The sequence below is a fragment of the Brassica napus genome, chromosome A7, assembly GCF_020379485.1.
Source record: "Brassica napus cultivar Da-Ae chromosome A7, Da-Ae, whole genome shotgun sequence".
In the NCBI taxonomy this organism is placed as follows: Eukaryota; Viridiplantae; Streptophyta; class Magnoliopsida; order Brassicales; family Brassicaceae; genus Brassica; species Brassica napus.
Genome location: NC_063440.1, coordinates 20,315,360 through 20,335,480, shown reverse-complemented (window position 1 = coordinate 20,335,480; position 20,121 = coordinate 20,315,360). Strand labels below are relative to the sequence as shown.

The 20,121-nt window shown below is 34.1% G+C and overlaps 2 protein-coding genes across 2 annotated transcripts; both read left to right on the top strand.

Annotated features, from left to right (window-relative positions):
* Positions 1-7,349: 7,349 nt before the first annotated feature.
* Positions 7,350-11,218, top strand: LOC106355795 (isochorismate synthase 1, chloroplastic-like). The gene is made up of 14 exons (XM_022693239.2): positions 7,350-7,611; positions 7,738-7,926; positions 8,618-8,868; positions 8,943-9,060; positions 9,141-9,257; positions 9,335-9,481; positions 9,568-9,711; positions 9,803-9,921; positions 10,014-10,071; positions 10,191-10,301; positions 10,401-10,485; positions 10,577-10,674; positions 10,757-10,849; positions 10,942-11,218. The coding sequence occupies exons 1-14, from the start codon at positions 7,495-7,497 to the stop codon at positions 10,999-11,001; spliced, it is 1,707 nt and encodes a 568-aa protein (XP_022548960.1). The 5' UTR covers positions 7,350-7,494; the 3' UTR covers positions 11,002-11,218.
* Positions 11,219-15,705: 4,487 nt separating this feature from the next.
* Positions 15,706-19,328, top strand: LOC106353647 (protein QUIRKY). The gene has a single exon (XM_013793418.3). It carries the CDS (start codon positions 15,909-15,911, stop codon positions 19,044-19,046), a length of 3,138 nt encoding a protein of 1,045 aa, XP_013648872.2. The 5' UTR covers positions 15,706-15,908; the 3' UTR covers positions 19,047-19,328.
* Positions 19,329-20,121: the final 793 nt, after the last annotated feature.

Below are 20,121 nucleotides of genomic sequence, written 5' to 3'. Positions count from 1 at the left end.
GAGAGAGTTCTCAGAGCCTTAAAGCTCTCCTTAGAAGGGGAACACGGGGAGAGAGAGAGAGAGAGAGAGAGAGAGAGGAGAAAAAAGAAATGATATCATTTTGCTAAAGAACATCTTAGCACCAACATGGGTTTATCATTTACCATATGCTCTGTTATTATTTTTGGTACACATTCTCAAACTGTAACTGAATGCTTCATGCTGGGTGGATTACCAATTTATGTCATGACTATATCCTTTATACAGAATGAATTGACATTGGTGGATTACCAATGTATGTCACGACTATATCTTTTAATACAATATATATACAAAAAAATGAATTGACACTTGTATGGGATATTTGCTGGGCTATGTACGTAGTTTCTTTTACTTAATTGGCCTCTCTGGTAACAAATATTGGAACCTGAAGGCTTCAGGTGTTGTTGAGGTTGTCTCTGACTTGCTTGTCAAAGTTTTCTTATGGCTGTCTACCACACAATGAGTATTTCTGCACAATAGTCTGTCCAACAAAAAAAAAAAGCTTGTCTAATTTAGAAGGATAATGGATGGCAGATAACAAACAGCATAACAACTCTTGAAGTTGCTTTTACTGGAGATACAACCATTGATTTTGTAGTTGATGAAAATGGGGCGTGATTCTTTACGATATTTTTTGCCTGCTCCAAGTCTCATGGCTTTGTAATTAAAGAGAAACTTTGTTCTCTCTCTCTTTCCTCTTGTGCAGAACACATTTCTTGATGATTCGGTGAGGTGAAGACATTTATCTGAGGTGAGGCTACTTGTGTCTTTGAAGTTGTGTAATTGTATACAAGATAAAACAATATAGTAAATATATGTCATAATATATAAAATATTGTTATCTAATCTATTAAAACAGAATTACAAATAAAATTTAACCTGAGTTTTCTCCATAATTACAATTTAATGTCACTGATCTAAACACAGTAGTTCTATACTTTCACTAACCCATTAATTTCTACGTTATGCCAAGAAATATTTCCACTATACCAGTAATCCCTTATATATTAATTGAGGAACATTTGAAAAGATGTAACCTCAATTTTGTATTAATTAAAAGAGGTCCCAATGCATAGGTGGCACTCAATTACATTCAATTGAAAAATAAGTAGGTCCACATTCGATTTTTATATGTTGTTAGATATATAAGTTGGTCAAACTATATGATATAATGATATGATATGATATTTTCTTTCCTTAAATAAAACCTACGGAATTACCATAAATGACTAATATATATATGACAATTAATGAGTTTAATAATAAAGATTTGATAACAATGTATATCTCCTCCATCATTTTTTGTTTAATTTTATATTATTAAAATAAATTAAACAATCAAATTAGCTATAAAAATAAAATTTAGATTTTTTCGTATATGTTATATTTTGAATTTTTAAAAACGACAATAAATGACTAAAACTATTAAAATTATTATGTTAAAAATTAATGATCAATGGTTTAACATTTTTATTATAAGAAGATACACATGATTTTAAAACCATATGAGTAAAAAATATTATTTAATAATAAAATAAATATATATATATATATATATTAAACACTATATACCATAAGATTACATAAATATTTTAATATTAAAACTTTCAAAGAATTTTCAAGAACATTTATAAATTATAAACTTATTAAAGATTTCAGATTGAAAATTTTGTTATCGATGATTTAAATATTTTGTTATAAAACGATATGAACGATCATAGAACCGTATAATTATAAATTCTTATTTAATAAATAACTATACAAAATATACTATTCCTAGAAAAATAGGTTGGTCCATCTTAACTTATATTACACTTTTTATTAAACTAACTATCGAATTGATAAATAACGTACCAAAAAATGTTTGCACTTTCCTTAAATAAAAGCTACGAAATTACCTAATATGATTAACGTATATGTGAAAATTAATTATAATGAATAATAAATATTTGATAACAATTTTTGTATCTTAGTTCTTTTTTTAATTTTATATTATTAAAATATATTTAAAAATCACATTAAATATATAATAAAAACATTTATAATTTTTCTTATATGTTATATTTTGAATTTTTCAAAACGTCTATAAATTATTTGAAATTTGAAGATCCCCACTCTGAAAATTTTGTGATCAATAGATTATTTTTTTTGTCATAATAAGTTACAAATGATCATAAAATTGTACTAATATGAACTTTTATTTAATATTATAAGAAGATACACATTATTTTAAAACCATATGAGTAAAAAATATCATTTAATAATAAAACATATATATTTATATATATATATAGATTATACTATATACCATAAGATTACATAAATATTTTAATATTAAAACTTTCAATGAATTTTCAAAAACATTTATAAATTATAAACTTATTAAAGATTTCACATTGAAAATTTTGTTATCGATGATTTAAATATTCAGTTATAAAATGATATGAATGATCATAGAACTGTATAATTATAAATTCTCATTTAATAAATGACTATATAAAATTCTCATTTAATAAATGATTATATACTATTCTATATAAAATATACTATTCTTAGAAAATTGTTATCAAATATAAAATTCTCACATTGAAAATTTGTTTTGCACTTTCCTTAATTAGAAGCTACGAAATTACCTAATATGATTAACGTATATATGAAAATTAATTATTATGAATAATAAATATTTGATAACAATTTTGGTATCTTAGTTCTTTTTTTAATTTTATATTATTGAAAGATATTAAAAAATCACATTAAATATATAATAAAAACATTTATATTTTTTCTTATATGTTATATTTGAATTTTTCAAAACGTCTATATATTATTAGAAATTTGAATATTCTCACTCTGAAAATTTTGTGATCAATAGATTATTTTTTTGTTATAATAAGTTACAAATGATCATAAAATATAACGCATATGAATTTTTATTTAATAAATATTCAAACTAAATAATATATATATATATATATATAAACACTAATGATTTAAAGCAATAAGATTGGCTGATCAATTTAGTCGTCCAGTTGAAATCTTTCAAAAGTATGTGAAAGACTAAAGTCAAAGTAAATATGGATTTAGAATAGTAGTTATATTTTACTAACCAAATACCAAAAAAAACCGAACCGAACCGAAACTAACCCGATATTCGGATTGAACACCCGTAATCCAAATGAAGCCAAACTATTGTTTCATTCTCAAAAATATAATAAAAATAATAACTTAATCCCGCGCAAGGCGCGGGTCTTATCCTAGTTCCTATATTAATGCAATTCTGATAATGTCAATTAAGTAAAGTAATAAACCTAGTTAATACATCAAGCCAAGAAATATTCCCAGTTGACCAATATGAAATATTGCGTTAGACCAAAAGCAGTTAACACTTATTTATTCATCAATGTATATACCTTAGTGAATTTTATTTTGGTAATTGTTTCGATTTAGAAAAAGAAATTTGGATAAATTCATATATATCTGTAAATAACTGATTATGATTCTAAATTTAAAAATTTGCCGAAAATCGGTTGGCATTGTTAACTAAAAATCTGCAAATATATTGTTATATATTTAAGTTCTTTAAAATATTTTATCCATAAATGACTATTCAATTATAGATTATATTTACACAATTACACAAAATGCTTTAAGAAATATTTATCCCCGATTGAAGGCTCTTGGTATTCCATACCTTAGCTGGTCTCTGAAAAATCAAAACAAAGAATGTAGCTTAGAAGAACCCAGTCCTAAAAACTCAAGCAAACCTCAATCAAGAAACTCGAACATTTATGCCAAAAGATGAAAGTTATCAATATATTTGTCTTCTGATAACCTTAGAGCGAAGACATTAACTTATTTTGACTGATTGTTTAGAAAGCATGTGTCAGACTTTTGTCTGCTGCAGAGAACTTTCGATGGATTGAGAAAAGTCGATAGATGGGAAAAGTGTTTCTATTTTTTTCTGAAAAAAAATAAGATATGGGCTAGCTTGGATCATTGGAAAATGTCTTTATTGATAATTATGTGCTTATATACACTATGTGATTCTAGCTTGGATCATTGGAAAATGTCTTTATTGATAATTATGGGGTTATATTAAATTATGGGCTTTTATCCACTATGTAATTGTAAATTATGATGTATCAACTTTAAAATCATAAAAAACAAAATTTAATAACATAAATTAGGTTTGCAAAATAAAAATTTTAAAATCTGTTATTATTTTTTTATTTTTGACATTATGATATATCACACTTTTTATTTACCTAATAATATTTTAAGAAAACTAAACAAAGTCGTATTTTTTGGAAATCTTGTAAAAACTAAAATTAAATAGGGTTAATTTTTAACTTTTATAAATAAAATATAATTATTTTAAATTTAGAATATATTCTTTTTAAAATATTCTTCTAAAAAGAAAAAAAAATAGAGAAATACTTTGGAGAAAAAACATCTCTATTTTAGAGATAGAAATAAGTGAATATATTGGAGACGGTTTTACAAGGCTTCATGTCTATACACCTCTTAAACAACCATTTAAAATGCTTTTTAAATCTATATAGTCGTAATGAATGCCCATATGAGTTATGAATATGATGGGTCTTCAGTTTTGCATTGTCTTTAGTTTTTTTTTTTTTTTTTTGTGATTTGCTTCATCACTCGATCTGCAGTAAGTTTGGTTTCTGCCGCGTAAAGTGATAACAAATGAGCCAGCTCTTTTTTTGGTCAAACAAACGAGCTTAACTAATTCCATGCCAACCTCTTGTTTTTTTCGAACTACCCATAAATAAATTAGCATGTGGACAATTATATATTTGTTATCAATAATCAATAATGGCTTGTTAATGTAACAACAATTAATAATTAAGTTTATTATGTTTACCAAAAAAAAATGTTTAAAATGGGAGTGTGACCATTTGAACTTTAGGTTTTAGTCTTAAAATGTTCTTGTGTTTGCTCCAAAAAAAGGCTTTGTTCATGTGCTTTTTGATGTGTACATAATAAATAATTTTGACGTTTCCAAAAAAAGGTTTGCATCAAGTAAACGAGATATTGAACACATGCTTTAGACATTTTTATCAAGGTGATTTGAACATTGTCAGACGCGTGATTTCGCGAGCTTGTCTAGCTTCTCAAACTTCGTTTAAAATTTCCGACTATAGCATGCGACGTTGAAATGCAACAACCATTCCAAGTCTTAAATGATAGAAACAAAATGTGATCACCAGTGACCGCGTCCAACATTTCATGATCTATAAAGTCACACTATAATACAATATCGTTGGACTAGACCGTGTGTAGTTGCAGTTTATTTAGATTAACATCCGCCAATGGTAGTTGAGTTATGGTTTGGTTTCATTATATTCTTATCTGAATGACTTGCTTATTTTTAATAGGTCGTCATGATAAATAACAATTTGACTTTTAAAGTCAAGTCACTTATAGTCTAATAAATATATTCGTTTTGACCACGATGATTCAATTTGACAGAAAAAATATAACAGGTCTATCAAATAGCTGGTGAGCCATCGTAATCATCCTATGCACTTTGGACTAAAATGTGTATCTTGGTTATTTCAGGGAAACTTTGGGGAAATTGCTACAAACTCTCTATACTATTCAGTCTCCTCTCACTCTTGACGACATTATGATTTATTCAGAAATGAAAATGAATCTTTGTATTTTCAGTGTGTTTTCGTTTTACATTAAAAAATGTTTGAATACTTTATAACCGGGACGTGAATTGATGATTTTTCAAAGAGCCACTTTCCTCGCAAAGAAGATGGTTAGACTGAATTGACTCCTTAAATAATATATGGGATTATACAGATAACAATAGATGGATTTATAACTTCGTTGTAGAAACAAGGTGGATATTTATAGATTGGATTCATCATTAATTTGCAAAGTAGAAAAATGGAAAAATATTCAAGATTGGTGTCAAAGTAAGAAAATATGAGAAAACGCGTCCATGCTGTAATTAATCTAGCTAAAATATGATAAACAAGGCACATAAGAATTTAATCTAAGATTGGCCATCAATGACAGCTGAACTTGACGAAATTAAAGCTCTCTCTACGGTATTTCTGGAAATCTCTTTCATACACATTCCAAGATCGTTGAACGTCCGTGCTGACGGCCTTGCCAAAGGCGGAAAATCACGAGTCCTGAACTTCCCGTACGTCGAATGCTCTGCTCCAATCTGGCTGGTTGATTATGCTAGCCAAAACAGAGCATCATAGTTTTACTTAAGTTTTATCGATTTCAAAAAAAAAGAAAGAATCTAATCTAAGATAAATCTTGGTTTTTACTTTTATTGGGATGACATGCTGTTGGAATATCTTTTGTCTGTTTTGGGGTCGATTTTAACTATGACCACATATTTTTGATTAATTATATCAATTATTCTAGAGGGATCCGAGTCTGTCAATTAAGATCAGAATCTTTCATATTGGTTATGCTTTTCATTTTGTTTTGAACCGTTGATTTATATCTTAATTTACAGTTGATTTCATATTGTTTCTATCTTTCATAGCTCAGCATTACACTAAAAAGTTTCATTAATCATATCCTAATTTACAAAACGACAGAACAAGTGCAACGAAATACAGCTATTACCATCATATCCGTCGCATGTGGTCAGTCAGTCAAAATGCCTTTTCTCTGTCATTACAATCCATTTTATCTGTATATATTCTGAATCTTTATTTTGGTAAATCCTTGGAAAGGTAACCGAAAATACATGCACATGTAATATCCATCAAGTCTCTCCACTCACGTGATCCAAGTCCAACAAAAGTTTGAAAAACACTTGTTTGTAACATTTTACATCAATAAACTCTGTGATATATTTTAGAGTTCTTAAATTTACATCAATAACATGTTACGTTATATAGCTTTTAGCCTTTAAATCCATTACTATTTAACCCAAGTATGATTATGTATCTTACATTATTATCTATATATTTATTTCTTCTCATCTCTAACAACATTGTCTGCTTATTCATGTATATACTTTTTATGTTACGTAAACCACAATTTATTCTAATTCAGTTTTACTTCCATACTTCATAGTAATAGACCAACCAAAAACAAGTTTCTTTCTTTCTTTAGATTAAGAATATTAAACTGTTATGTGAATAAATAAAGATATAACGAAAGAAAAGTATGATCCAATTTCAAGTGAAGAAATTAAAATAAAAGAAAATTTCTGAGTAGTTTACTTAGCAATTCTGAGAAATTTAAGTGTGAAAATGAAATGAATTCTTCAATTTTAAAATGGGGCCTAGCTACACCCGTCCCCTATTTATTGAGGGACGAATCCATAATCCATATCATCAAATATCTACTTGAACCAAAGAGAAGAACAAAAACTATATAGTATATTCCTCCACACAGAAAAAAAGAAATAAACAAAATATATAAATAAATCACTCACCATCTCTCTTTTGTTCGTTCTCTAAGCAATCTCCAATGGCCTCACTTCATCTTTCTTCTCGGTTTCTGGCCACAAACACTAAAAAACATAGCTCCATCTCCATCTCTCATCATTACTCTCCAACTCCATTCACCGGATTATTCTCCCGCAAGGTTTTTTTTCTCTTTCTTTTAAGTTCTGTTCTGCTCTTGTCTAATTTTTTTTGTCAACGCTCTCTTGTTTTTTTCAAGAACGTAAGATTGCATTATTAACTGAGAAACCTTCTTGGATGGTTGCAGAAGTTTATGTCCTGTTCGATGTCTATGAACGGATGCGAAGGGGATTTCAAGACGCCACTTGGAACAGTGGAGACAAGGACTATGTCCACTGTTTTATCTCCGACAGCCGCCACTGAGAGGCTAATCTCCGCCGTCTCCGAGCTCAAATCTCAACCTCCGCCGTTTTCCTCCGGCGTCGTCCGGTTACAGGTACATAGTATATAGACTATCCTCTATTTTTTTAATAAAGATAGCCAGATTTCACGTCAGTGAAAGAATCCGATCATGCCACGTGGTTTCTCTGGATTGGTTTATGTTAATATCGCTCTCTGATTCGTTTCCTTGCCGTATCGTAAAGCCTAATCATTTAAGTTTGCTTCTTTTAGCATGATCCGAATCATTTAGTGGGTTTAGACGATAATTAAATACTCCTTATATTTCTAGAGTCTTTACACACATACATCATTTTCTATAATTAAATTTTCTATAGCTGTATCCCAGTGCTTATTATCATTGTTATAAAAGGTTAGTGCTTTTGGAATTGGTTGTGTAAGTGTAATCATAGACAAAAAAAGAAGAAGCTATGGCTAATAATGACCAAGACAGAAGAAGAAGAAGATATGACTAATCTATCACTATCACTAGTACTATTATTATTAGTTTATGAATCATGCACATAGACGTATTGAGTCGTACAAGAATCTAATAATCGAATTATTCATAACGCGATGGACGTAGAAAAAAAAAAGAATAATTTTCCCTTGAGTCAATTCGTTCTAACTAATCCACCGTTAATTAGATTTGATCATTTATTAAGAATATGTGGGCCCAGTAGAACCGAACATTTACCCGCGCAATATCTCAAGAACCATTAATTTAATTTCGGTTTGGTTCGGTTTAGGTACCAATCGACCAGCAAATCGGAGCAATCGATTGGCTTCAAGCCCAGGACGAGATCCACCCTCGCTGCTTCTTCTCCCGCCGCAGCGACGTCGGTCGTCCCGATCTCCTCCTCGACTTAGCGAGCGACAACGAGAACGCGAACCGAAACGGATCGGATCGTGATCTGGTTAGCGTCGCCGGAATCGGCTCCGCAGTGTTCTTCCGTGACCTTGACGCCTTCTCTCACGATGACTGGAGATCCATCCGAAGGTAAAGTAATAAGCTTTATCTCGTTTCGTTTCTCAGTTATATCTGATTGTTGAGTGGTTTAACGTGTTTTGAAGGTTTCTATCGCCTAACTCGCCTCTGATTCGCGCCTATGGAGGCATGCGGTTTGATCCTAACGGCAAGATCTCTGTGGAGTGGGAGCCCTTTGGTGCATTTTACTTTTCAGTCCCTCAGGTAACCTTAAAGTTTTGATTTTTATTTTTTTTATATAGAGGACGAGACTTGTTTTGACTAATTGGTTACTTCAAGGACAGGTTGAGTTTAATGAGTTTGGTGGAAGCTCAATGTTGGCTGCTACTCTTGCTTGGGACGATGAACTCTCTTGGACGCTGGAGAATGCTATTGAAGCACTTCAGGAGACTATGCTTCAGGTTTTTAACATAGATCCTTTCTAGGAGTTATTGAATGGGACTCTTTATGCTAATGAGAGCTTTGTTTTGTGTGTCAGGTTTCTTCTGTTGTGGTGAGGTTACGGAGGGAGTCTCTTGGAGTATCTGTGCTTAGCAAGAATCATGTTCCTACAAAAGGGGCGTATTACCCTGCTGTTGAGAAGGCTTTGGAGATTATAAAGCAGAAGAGTTCGTCTCTCAGCAAGGTAGTTTAGTGACTTCGTGTTTGTATCTGTTATTACATAGTTATGGTTCCCGTTTTAACTGATTGTTTTTTTGTTTGTGAAATCAGGTCGTGCTTGCTCGCAACAGCAGAGTTATAACAGATACCGACATTGATCCCATTGCTTGGCTTGCACAGTTACAGAGTGAAGGGCATGATGCGTATCAGTTCTGTCTTCAACCACCAGGTGCACCAGCTTTTATTGGAAACACGGTATGTTATCATAAGTAGTCTGTTGGTACATTTTATTGTAGCTCACGTCTTTGGACTAAACAAGGCTGACATATCCGTGTGACATTAACAGCCTGAGAGACTTTTCCAAAGGAATCAGTTAGGTGTCTGCAGTGAAGCTTTGGCTGCAACTAGGCCTCGAGCTGCTTCAACGGCTCGTGATATGGAGATAGAGCGTGATTTATTAACCAGGTTATTTTTCTTACTTTACTCTGTTGAACGATAATAGAATCCATTTCTCTGAACTCATCCGTGTACTGACGTGATTTGCTAAACTACTGCAGCCCCAAAGACGACCTTGAGTTCTCTATTGTACGTGAGAATATCAGAGAAAAGCTAAACGTAAGTTCAATCATCTTCTTCTGCAGCTTTCACTCTTTTTCTGTTACGATATTAGTTTTGAAATCTCTTCTGTACTCGTTTCGTTTATTTTTCTTATTATTCTTTCTTCTGTTATGCAGTCTATATGTGACAAGGTAGTTGTTAAGCCCCAAAAAACTGTGAGGAAGCTTGCAAGAGTGCAGCACCTGTATTCTCAATTGGCGGGGAGGCTTAGGAGGGAAGATGATGAGGTGAGACAATAATATTCGAATAGTTCTATATCATATGATCATCTAATCGTTTGAAGTTAAGAGGTTTGACCCTTTCTTTTCTTATGTTTTATTATACAGTTTGACATCTTGGCTGCTCTGCATCCAACTCCAGCTGTTTGTGGGCTTCCAGCAGAAGAAGCTAGGCTTTTGATTAAGGAAATAGGTAAAATATATGCCTGTTCTGTTCTTGTTTCTGACATCTTATGCTTTGTTTTCTTCTAAGTTTGCTTATTAAAACATTTCGTGTCTCCCAGAATCATTCGATAGAGGAATGTACGCTGGACCTGTCGGTTTCTTTGGTGGTGATGAGAGTGAGTTTGCAGTTGGTATCAGATCAGCTCTAGTCGAGAAGGTGAGGATCTTATTTGCTCTAAAAGAACACTTTCCTAAGTTTAAGCAAACATGACTGAATCGTTTCTTTTGAATTGTTACAGGGTCTTGGGGCATTGATCTATGCGGGGACAGGGATTGTAGCTGGAAGCAACCCAACCTCAGAGTGGAATGAGCTTGATCTAAAGATATCTCAGGTTCGAGTTGTTTACAAAATTGTTACCTAACATTGCGCTTCCTTTGTTTCTGAAAACCCTTGTTTTATTCATTTGTGTGGTTTTTCTTGCAGTTCACCAAGTCAATTGAGTCTGAGGCAACAACAACAACAACTCTGCAGCCAATTAATTGAAGATGAGTAACAACATTTGTTTTTCTTTGTATTATATGGGAATGGGGTAATAGAGAATCAGTGTGTATTTGTCTTCGTTGTAAATAGAAATAATAATTGTTGAAAGTTCGAAGGGGTTTTTCTAATTATATCTTCCTTGGTTGTAACTAGGCCAGGCCTAATCTGAATGTTAATAGGCTAAGCCTTTTATGATTGTTAATGGGATTCTTTTTCATCAGAAGCAGATGTTCTCATTGATCTAAAACTTAAAAATACTGCTATGAAAAGTAAAAACCAAATCAAACTTTTACATTCATATATCCAAAACACCTCTAAAACGAAAACCAATATTAAAATTATGATTGGTGATTATATTTTTATTAGATTTTTAGTTTTATTTTTAATTTAATTTTAGCTGTTGATGTAAAACTTTATTTCTTCTTTTGGTCGATTCATAGGATTTTAGTTTTATAAAATATAGATAAGGTTAATTTGTTTGTCGTAACAGAGGACATAATAGGTAATAATAATACTTGTTTTAACTTTGTAAAAAGTATTCTAAAAAAACAAGTAAAAAGAATGTATATATAATAAATACTGTATTAAAGATTGTGGATGAAATTAATTTGTATATAAACGCGACCACTATATATACAAAACGTTTAATTAAGATCATAATTTTTATGTTATCAGATAGAGCTCTTTGTTATAAACAACTAGGTCCTTGTCCGCGCTACGCGCGGATAGTATTTTAATTTTTTTTTTTATATTTTTATACTATTATGTCAATTGTTTAGTTTTATAAAATGTTATGTTTTTACTGTAAATTTGGAATTAAAAATCTAATTTTTCCTTACTGTAAAGTAAGTTAATTTTTTTGAATCTTACCACAACACATTATACATGAAGAGAATATAGTTGGTCTTTATATTCTTATTTGCTATAATATTGAAAATTTTGATGATTTGTTTAAATGGTTTTTTTTAATTATATATTTTAAGATTGATTTTTCGTGACTACATTCTATAATTGTCTAAAAAAAATTGTTTGTCCCATATAGACATCCACATAAATATGAACTTCTTATAAATTTGTTCATTGGAATATTTAGTTTCACTTTCAACTTTATTCTCTTTTTTGGCACCCTCATGCTAACTTGTGGGGCTAGCCAACTTGGTGCAAAAGGGTTTACAAAAGCTGATCGAGATGCGCGTGATCGGACACCTTTTGCTAGGCTAATCGTACAGAATTTTAAAGATCTAAGAATATAAGCAATAGAAAGTTCAGAAAATTATTTAGATACAGCATGTATTTCGTCTAGCTCCGAGTCCAAAGCAGGCTAGTCTTCCTCCTTTTGAATGAGTATAACCAGTTGTTCACAGTTGATTGAAAGACCATCTCTTTGTGTCCAAACTTCAGTATCACTTGCATTGCCCATAACAAACCTTCAGCTTCCGCTTGCAGTGGTGATTTGGTGCGTGTATATTGGCCCTTGCTCCAAACAGCATTGGAAAGTCACCATCCATTAACACAAAGCCAAGTTCATATATATCTCTTTCATTTTATCCAGGATGTCTAGCAAGAGCGTTTCTTTGCGGAGGAACAGTTGTGTCCGTTACTTCAACTCCCATATCAATCTCCATAATCTCGTCTATACGTTGAGATATCCTCCAACAATCTGCTTCAATTTTATTCGCTAATGGAAAATACATAATTCCTACGACACTATTAATTATTGTTTTTTTTTTGTAACACCGATACGACAAACTTATGTTTGATTTAACAAAACTCTTATTTTAATTTTGTATTAAAGAATCAATCATATTTCATATTATCCATAATTTTAGTAAATTTGCTTATTTGTCATGTTTTTATTAGGTTTTAGCTAAGTCATTGATTTATTATTTATTTTTAGCTAAGTCACTAATTTATTAATTAAAAAAATACCCTTAATTAATATTATATATATATTAAAAAATAAATTTTATTTTAGTAATATTAAATTTCTATTTTATATTAAAATTTAGTTAGTTTTTCTTATTTTTCATATTTTATTAGGTTTTAGACTTTTAGATAGGTTATTGATTTATTATTAATTTCTAAGTGATTCGCTAATGTGTTAATTAAAACAATACCCTTAATGAATTTTATATATAATTAAAAAAGAATTTTATTTTAATCATATAAAATTTATATGTTATATTAATATTAAATAATTGATTCTAAAATAATATAATAAAATTATCAAAAATTGAAAAATAAGATAATTTTTATATATATTTTGTTGCTATCTGAAAACAATATTTTTATTATAAAAGTTAAGAAGATACAAAAAATTATAGTTAAATATTATTCAAGAAAAAAACATTTATATAAAGATATTTTCTAAACTATTTCTAAGATATGAGTGTTTTAAAAAATTTAACACAGGATGTTTAGAACACGGGATTATGCTTATGAGAGAGTGGCTCGGGAATAGGCTTCGAAATGGGTCGAATGGGCTCCGAAAATAGCTTATTTTTTTTAACTCAAACTCAAGTCCGGATGACATGGCATCTTGATTGGTTCACAATATTTTGCCCATGTGGCAAGGCTTAGAAAATAGGGATTTAGTCCCTTTTATATAGTAGGATTCCATGTTAATTAGTTGTAAAATAAACCTTTTCTATTATTTGAATATTTCGATCTCTCGATATATAAAATTTTCTTTATGCGAGCTACATTACTACTGTCCTAAACATTGATTTTAAGACTAACCCTTTGCTATAAAATATTGAATTTAAGATGGTTGGGATACTCATTTGACATATAATAGAGGGCTTGTGTGATAAAGAAAATAAAACTTCAAATCTTTAATGAAAACGGTGATGCTTTTTTCAATTTCATGAAAACGATGTTTGAAACATGTGCTATACTGTTTGGAAAAGTATAATATTCATTCATTTCTTTTCATGCCCTATTTGACTAATTTGTAACTTTTGTGTTTGTCCACAGGAAAACCGGGTCGATACATTTAACTAACCGATTATGGTTGTGATTATAACCAAACCGGGATATTCACAACAAACACACAGAAAAGGTGGTCTGGAAATAAACAAAGGTTATGGCAATGACGAGAGCACGAGGGAACAAAATTCTTTATCGTATAGTGTGTGGGATACAAAATCAAGGATCATAATGGTCCCTACCCACTTCACTCCTCACATTAAATGGTAGTATTCATAATATTTCATATCATATAATGCAATAAAAACAAGATTTTCTTGGTTTTTCCTTCATAAAATAAGAACCCACTGCATAGTAATTATGTGAAAGTCCCATAACATTTATTGATCCTCTCAAGTCACAACTCACAAGTATTGATCATTTTTTCTGACTTAAAATGAAAAGAACAATCTATAGCAATGACCTTGATTTTACCAAATAAAACAAAACCGGGCGGAAGTTTGGGCCTTAAATGATGGTATGGATTTCGTTAGACCATCTCCGATGGCTAACTCTATTTTTTACTCTAAAATAGAGTAACTCTATAATAGAGTTTGAGTTTACTCCAATGGTACTCTATTTTAGAGTAAAAAATAGAGTGATGAACAAAAAAAATCAAATTACTCTATATTTGGAGTAAACCTATTTTTTACTCTATTATAGAGTGAAAAATAGAGTACCATTGGAGCATTCTTTACTCTAAACTCTATTTTAGAGTGAAAAATAGAGTGGGGTTGAAGATGCTCTTAGTCGAGTCCAATACTCAAATGGTAAGTGGCATTTTTATAAAACATACCGAACTTAAAAAGGAAAAACATTAATAATCTTTGAGATAATTTGCCTTTTAGTAGATTAAGAAACTTGTGTGTTTAAAAACAACAAAAATTCCATCCAACAGACTTGGTTGCCAAATCTTTTCAGGTAATATTGTAATGGTGACTTTAATAAAACTAATGAAGAATGAACTAAAAAATAAAATAAAAAAATGAGAGAGTACAATAATAAAATCAGAGAACACGTAAAAAGGGAAGAATAAAACGAAGGCTTGGCGATAGAGAATGGAATCAGATTTCCCCATTATCTAACGCAAAATATTCTTTCGCCCTTTATGCCTTTCACCATAATTAGGTTTATTTGTATATAATATTCTTATCAATTCAACCAAGCAATTCAAATCAAAATATATATATTTTTTTTAACTTACTCCAGTTTTCTTAGCTATAACATGAAATGAGTTTTTATCATTCAAAAATATTAGATATAAAATGAGATGATTTTCTTAAAATGAAAACTAAAAAAAACATGAAAAGTGAAAACTCTTGAACATATTATAGTTTTCTTAAATAGTTTTAATATTTTAATGATTTTAAGTAGAATTACACAATTAAATTATATTAAAATATTACTATTATAGAAAATATTTACATTAGTTTTTATTAATAATGATGCTTTTACATACTCTCTTTAGGTTAAATTTCAGTTTGTCAAACTTACAAAAGTTGGCGAGATTCATTGAATTATTTGGGTCTTTAAACACTGGAAGTAACTTAGATGATAAAAAACACACTAGAGGTAATTTCCTTATACATTTGTAAAACACATCAACTACTACTAGTTCACAAGTTTAGTTAGCACTATTTCAAACAGCAAAAAAATCCATAAAATTTGTTGTTTCGACCGTACAGAGTTATGCGATTTATGCTAAGTGCTTAATTTTAAGATTTGGTATTAACAGAAACTAAAATTACTTATACAAAACAAGCAACATTACAAGAAGAAATGGCTTTAAAGAAAGAAGAACATATTCAAATAAATAAAGTATAGCCTCGAAAAAACACACTTTCTCTCTCTCTCTCTCTCTCTCTCTCTCTCTCTTCCGCGATTACCGTCTGTCTCTGTGACAAAGGTTCGAAACGCTATCCCTCTCTCTCTCTCTTTCCACGATGAACACGACGCCGTTTCAGTCAGATCCTCCCCCATCGAGGATGCAGCGCAAACTCGTCGTCGAAGTAGTCGAAGCCCGCAACCTCCTCCCGAAAGACGGCCAAGGAAGCTCAAGCGCCTACGTCGTCGTCGATTTCGACGCCCAGAAGAAACGAACCTCCACCAAGTTCCGCGACCTGAACCCTATCTGGAACGAGATGCTCGATTTCGCCGTCAACGACCCTCAGAACATGGACTACGACGAGCTCGACATCGAGGTCTACAACGACAAACGCTTCGGCAACGGCGGCGGCCGGAAAAACCATTTCCTCGGCAGGGTCAAGATCTACGGAAGCCAGTTCTCTAGACGCGGCGACGAAGGCCTCGTCTACTTCCCTTTGGAGAAGAAGAGCGTCTTCAGCTGGATTCGCGGCGAGATTGGCCTCAAGATTTATTACTACGACGAAGCCGCCGACGAAAACATCGACAGCCACCAACAACAACAACCGCCGCAACCGCAACCGCAAGAAGCTGATGAACAGTATATTCCTCCTCCGCCGCAGCAGATGCAGAATCTACCTCCGGAGAAACCGTCTTTCGACTCGGCTCAGAGTCATAGCTATCAAGAGCCTCAGCAACCGCCGGTGGTTATCGTCGAGGAATCTCCGCCGCAGGAGGTAATGCAAGGTCCTAACGATAACCATCCTCCGCGTCCGCCGTCTCCGCCTCACGAGGTGCACCGTTATCCGCCGGAGGTGAGGAAGATGCAGGTGGGGAGACCTCCCGGCGGAGACAGAGTCAGAGTCGCCGCCGCGAAGCGACCTAACGGAGATTTCTCGCCTAGGGTAATCAACAGCAAGATCGGAGGAGCCTCGGAGACTCCGATGGAGAAGAAGACTACTCATAACCCTTACAACCTCGTTGAGCCAATGCAGTATCTCTTCGTCAGGATCGTGAAGGCGCGTGGACTCCCGCCGAACGAGAGCGCGTACGTTAAAGTACGTACGTCTAACCATTTCGTCAGGTCTAAACCGGCTGTTAACCGGCCTGGCGAACCGACGGATTCACCCGAGTGGAATCAGGTTTTCGCGCTGGGACATAACCGAACGGACTCAGCCGCGTCCGGCGCGACTCTTGAAATCTCCGCGTGGGACGCTTCCTCGGAGAGTTTCCTCGGCGGCGTGTGTTTCGATCTCTCCGAGGTTCCGGTTCGCGACCCGCCGGATAGTCCGCTTGCTCCTCAGTGGTACCGCCTCGAAGGCTCCGCGGCCGATCAAAACTCCGGGAGAGTCTCCGGCGATATTCAGCTCTCTGTATGGATCGGCACTCAGGTAGACGAGGCTTTCCCGGAGGCGTGGAGCTCCGACGCTCCACACGTGGCGCACACTCGTTCCAAGGTGTACCAGTCGCCGAAGCTTTGGTACTTGAGAGTGACGGTTCTCGAGGCGCAGGATCTCCACATTGCTCCGAATCTTCCGCCGTTGACGGCGCCTGAGGTCCGTGTGAAAGCTCAGTTAGGGTTTCAGTCGGCGAGGACAAGACGTGGCTCGATGAATAATCACAGCGGCTCGTTTCATTGGCATGAAGATATGATCTTTGTCGCTGGAGAGCCGTTAGAAGACTGCTTGATGCTGATGGTTGAAGATAGGACGAGTAAAGAGCCAATGGTTCTAGGGCACGCGATGATCCCAGTGAGCTCCATTGAGCAGAGAATCGATGAGCGTTTCGTGCCGTCTAAATGGCATGCTTTGGAAGGAGACGGTGGAGGAGGAGGAGGTGGTGGTGGTGGAGGACCTTACTGTGGAAGGATAAGCTTAAGACTGTGTCTTGAAGGTGGGTATCACGTGCTTGAAGAGGCGGCGCACGTGTGTAGTGACTTCCGTCCCACGGCTAAGCAGCTATGGAAACCACCGATCGGAGTACTTGAGCTGGGGATACTCGGAGCTCGTGGGTTGTTACCGATGAAGGCGAAAAACGGAGGGAAAGGCTCAACTGATGCTTACTGTGTAGCTAAGTACGGCAAGAAATGGGTTCGGACAAGAACCATTACTGACAGTTTCGACCCGAGATGGCACGAGCAGTACACGTGGCAGGTTTACGATCCTTGCACTGTCTTAACCGTTGGTGTGTTCGACAACTGGAGGATGTTCTCGGATGTTTCAGATGATAGACCTGATACTCGGATAGGGAAGATACGGATACGAGTCTCGACGTTAGAGAGCAACAAAGTGTACACCAACTCGTATCCTCTACTGGTTCTGTTACCTAGCGGTCTGAAGAAGATGGGTGAAATCGAAGTGGCGGTCCGGTTTGCTTGCCCGTCGCTGCTACCTGATGTTTGCGCGGCGTACGGACAACCACTTCTACCTCGGATGCACTATATAAGACCTCTAGGAGTAGCGCAACAGGATGCATTGAGAGGAGCGGCTACCAAAATGGTTGCAGCGTGGCTGGCTAGAGCAGAACCACCGTTGGGACCAGAGGTGGTTCGATACATGTTGGATGCAGATTCACATTCGTGGAGCATGCGGAAGAGCAAAGCGAATTGGTACAGGATCGTTGGGGTTTTAGCTTGGGCGGTGGGTTTAGCTAAGTGGTTAGATAATATCCGACGATGGAGGAATCCAGTGACGACGGTGCTAGTCCACATTCTTTATCTGGTTCTTGTGTGGTACCCTGATTTAGTCGTCCCGACAGCGTTCTTGTATGTAGTGATGATCGGAGTTTGGTACTACCGGTTCAGACCCAAGATACCAGCTGGTATGGATATCCGGTTATCACAAGCCGAAACTGTGGATCCTGATGAGCTAGACGAAGAGTTCGACACCATACCAAGCTCAAGGCGACCGGAAGTGATCAGAGCTAGGTATGATCGGTTAAGGATATTAGCGGTGAGGGTTCAGACTATTCTAGGGGATTTTGCAGCGCAAGGGGAACGGATTCAAGCGTTGGTTAGCTGGAGAGATCCGAGAGCAACTAAGTTGTTCATAACAATATGTTTGGTGATCACAATAGTTCTGTATGTGGTTCCGGCGAAAATGGTGGCGGTGGCTCTTGGGTTTTACTATCTTAGGCACCCGATGTTTAGGGACACAATGCCTACGGCGAGTCTCAGTTTTTTCCGGCGGTTGCCAAGCTTGTCTGATCGGCTCATCTAAGGGTGTTTTTTTTTAGTGTCCAAGTCTCTTATGATACTTGAGCTGAGGAAGAGAATAGAATAAAGATTCATTTTGTGTTACGATTTAAAAGATATGCTTTATATCATATTATTATGATTCGTTATTTTATTAGTCGGATTCTGTCGGAGTTATAATCAGATTGTACGAGTTTGAGACCTGACTGTAATATTTTGAAGCAAACGACAGAGATGTTTGTGTACTTGCTCTCTGTAATATGAAATGCTTTATTAATTGCTTCAATAAATGATTTATTAGTCACCAGTCATACTCCGCCTAAAATCACCAGCAGTCTCATTCGATATCTCTTCTGCACCTTTCCATTACATGTTTTCGTTCTGAGCTCTTCTTGCTCTTTCACGAGTCACTTATTAAAGCTGCATAAAAGTCCATAACATAGTATGAGACATGACTACATAATGTATATACATCTTATTATTATAGTTGGTCTCGCAAGAAAATACAAAATGGGCTGGTTGGACTAACTGATACAAAAACCAATTACATTTTCTCAGCTTAAACGAAATGCTTGGAAAAGAGGCCTAAAGGCAAATGATCTCATAATCATGGGCTTACCTGATTACAAAATCTATAATATATCTAGAGTTTGTATTATATTTCCATAAATCAACCGACCAAAATCTTTAATTCCACAATATATTTGTCTCATAATTTCCATTTTTTTCTATAGGATTTTTTTAACATATTTAGTGATCAAGAACGTTCTACAAATCTAAATCAAGGAAGCGGCGGATATTTAGTTTTTCGTAACGAATCATATCCACTAAATCTCGCAACTCTTTACTAACCTAACAAAGCTGTCGTATTCAAAAAAATGAAAGCAACGCCACGTATACAACGATATTTGGGGAGGGCAACAATGAAACGTTGCACAAAGGGGAACAAAGAGTAAAGACCGTTTTTATAGCTAAATCCCCCATATAATCTTTTTATTCTCACAAATCAACCCCATTAACTTGTAAATTACAGTTTTTGCCCAACATTGGTTACTTAAGTGTTAAGAGTCAAGACCTAACAGGGGAAGTCGATTGATAAT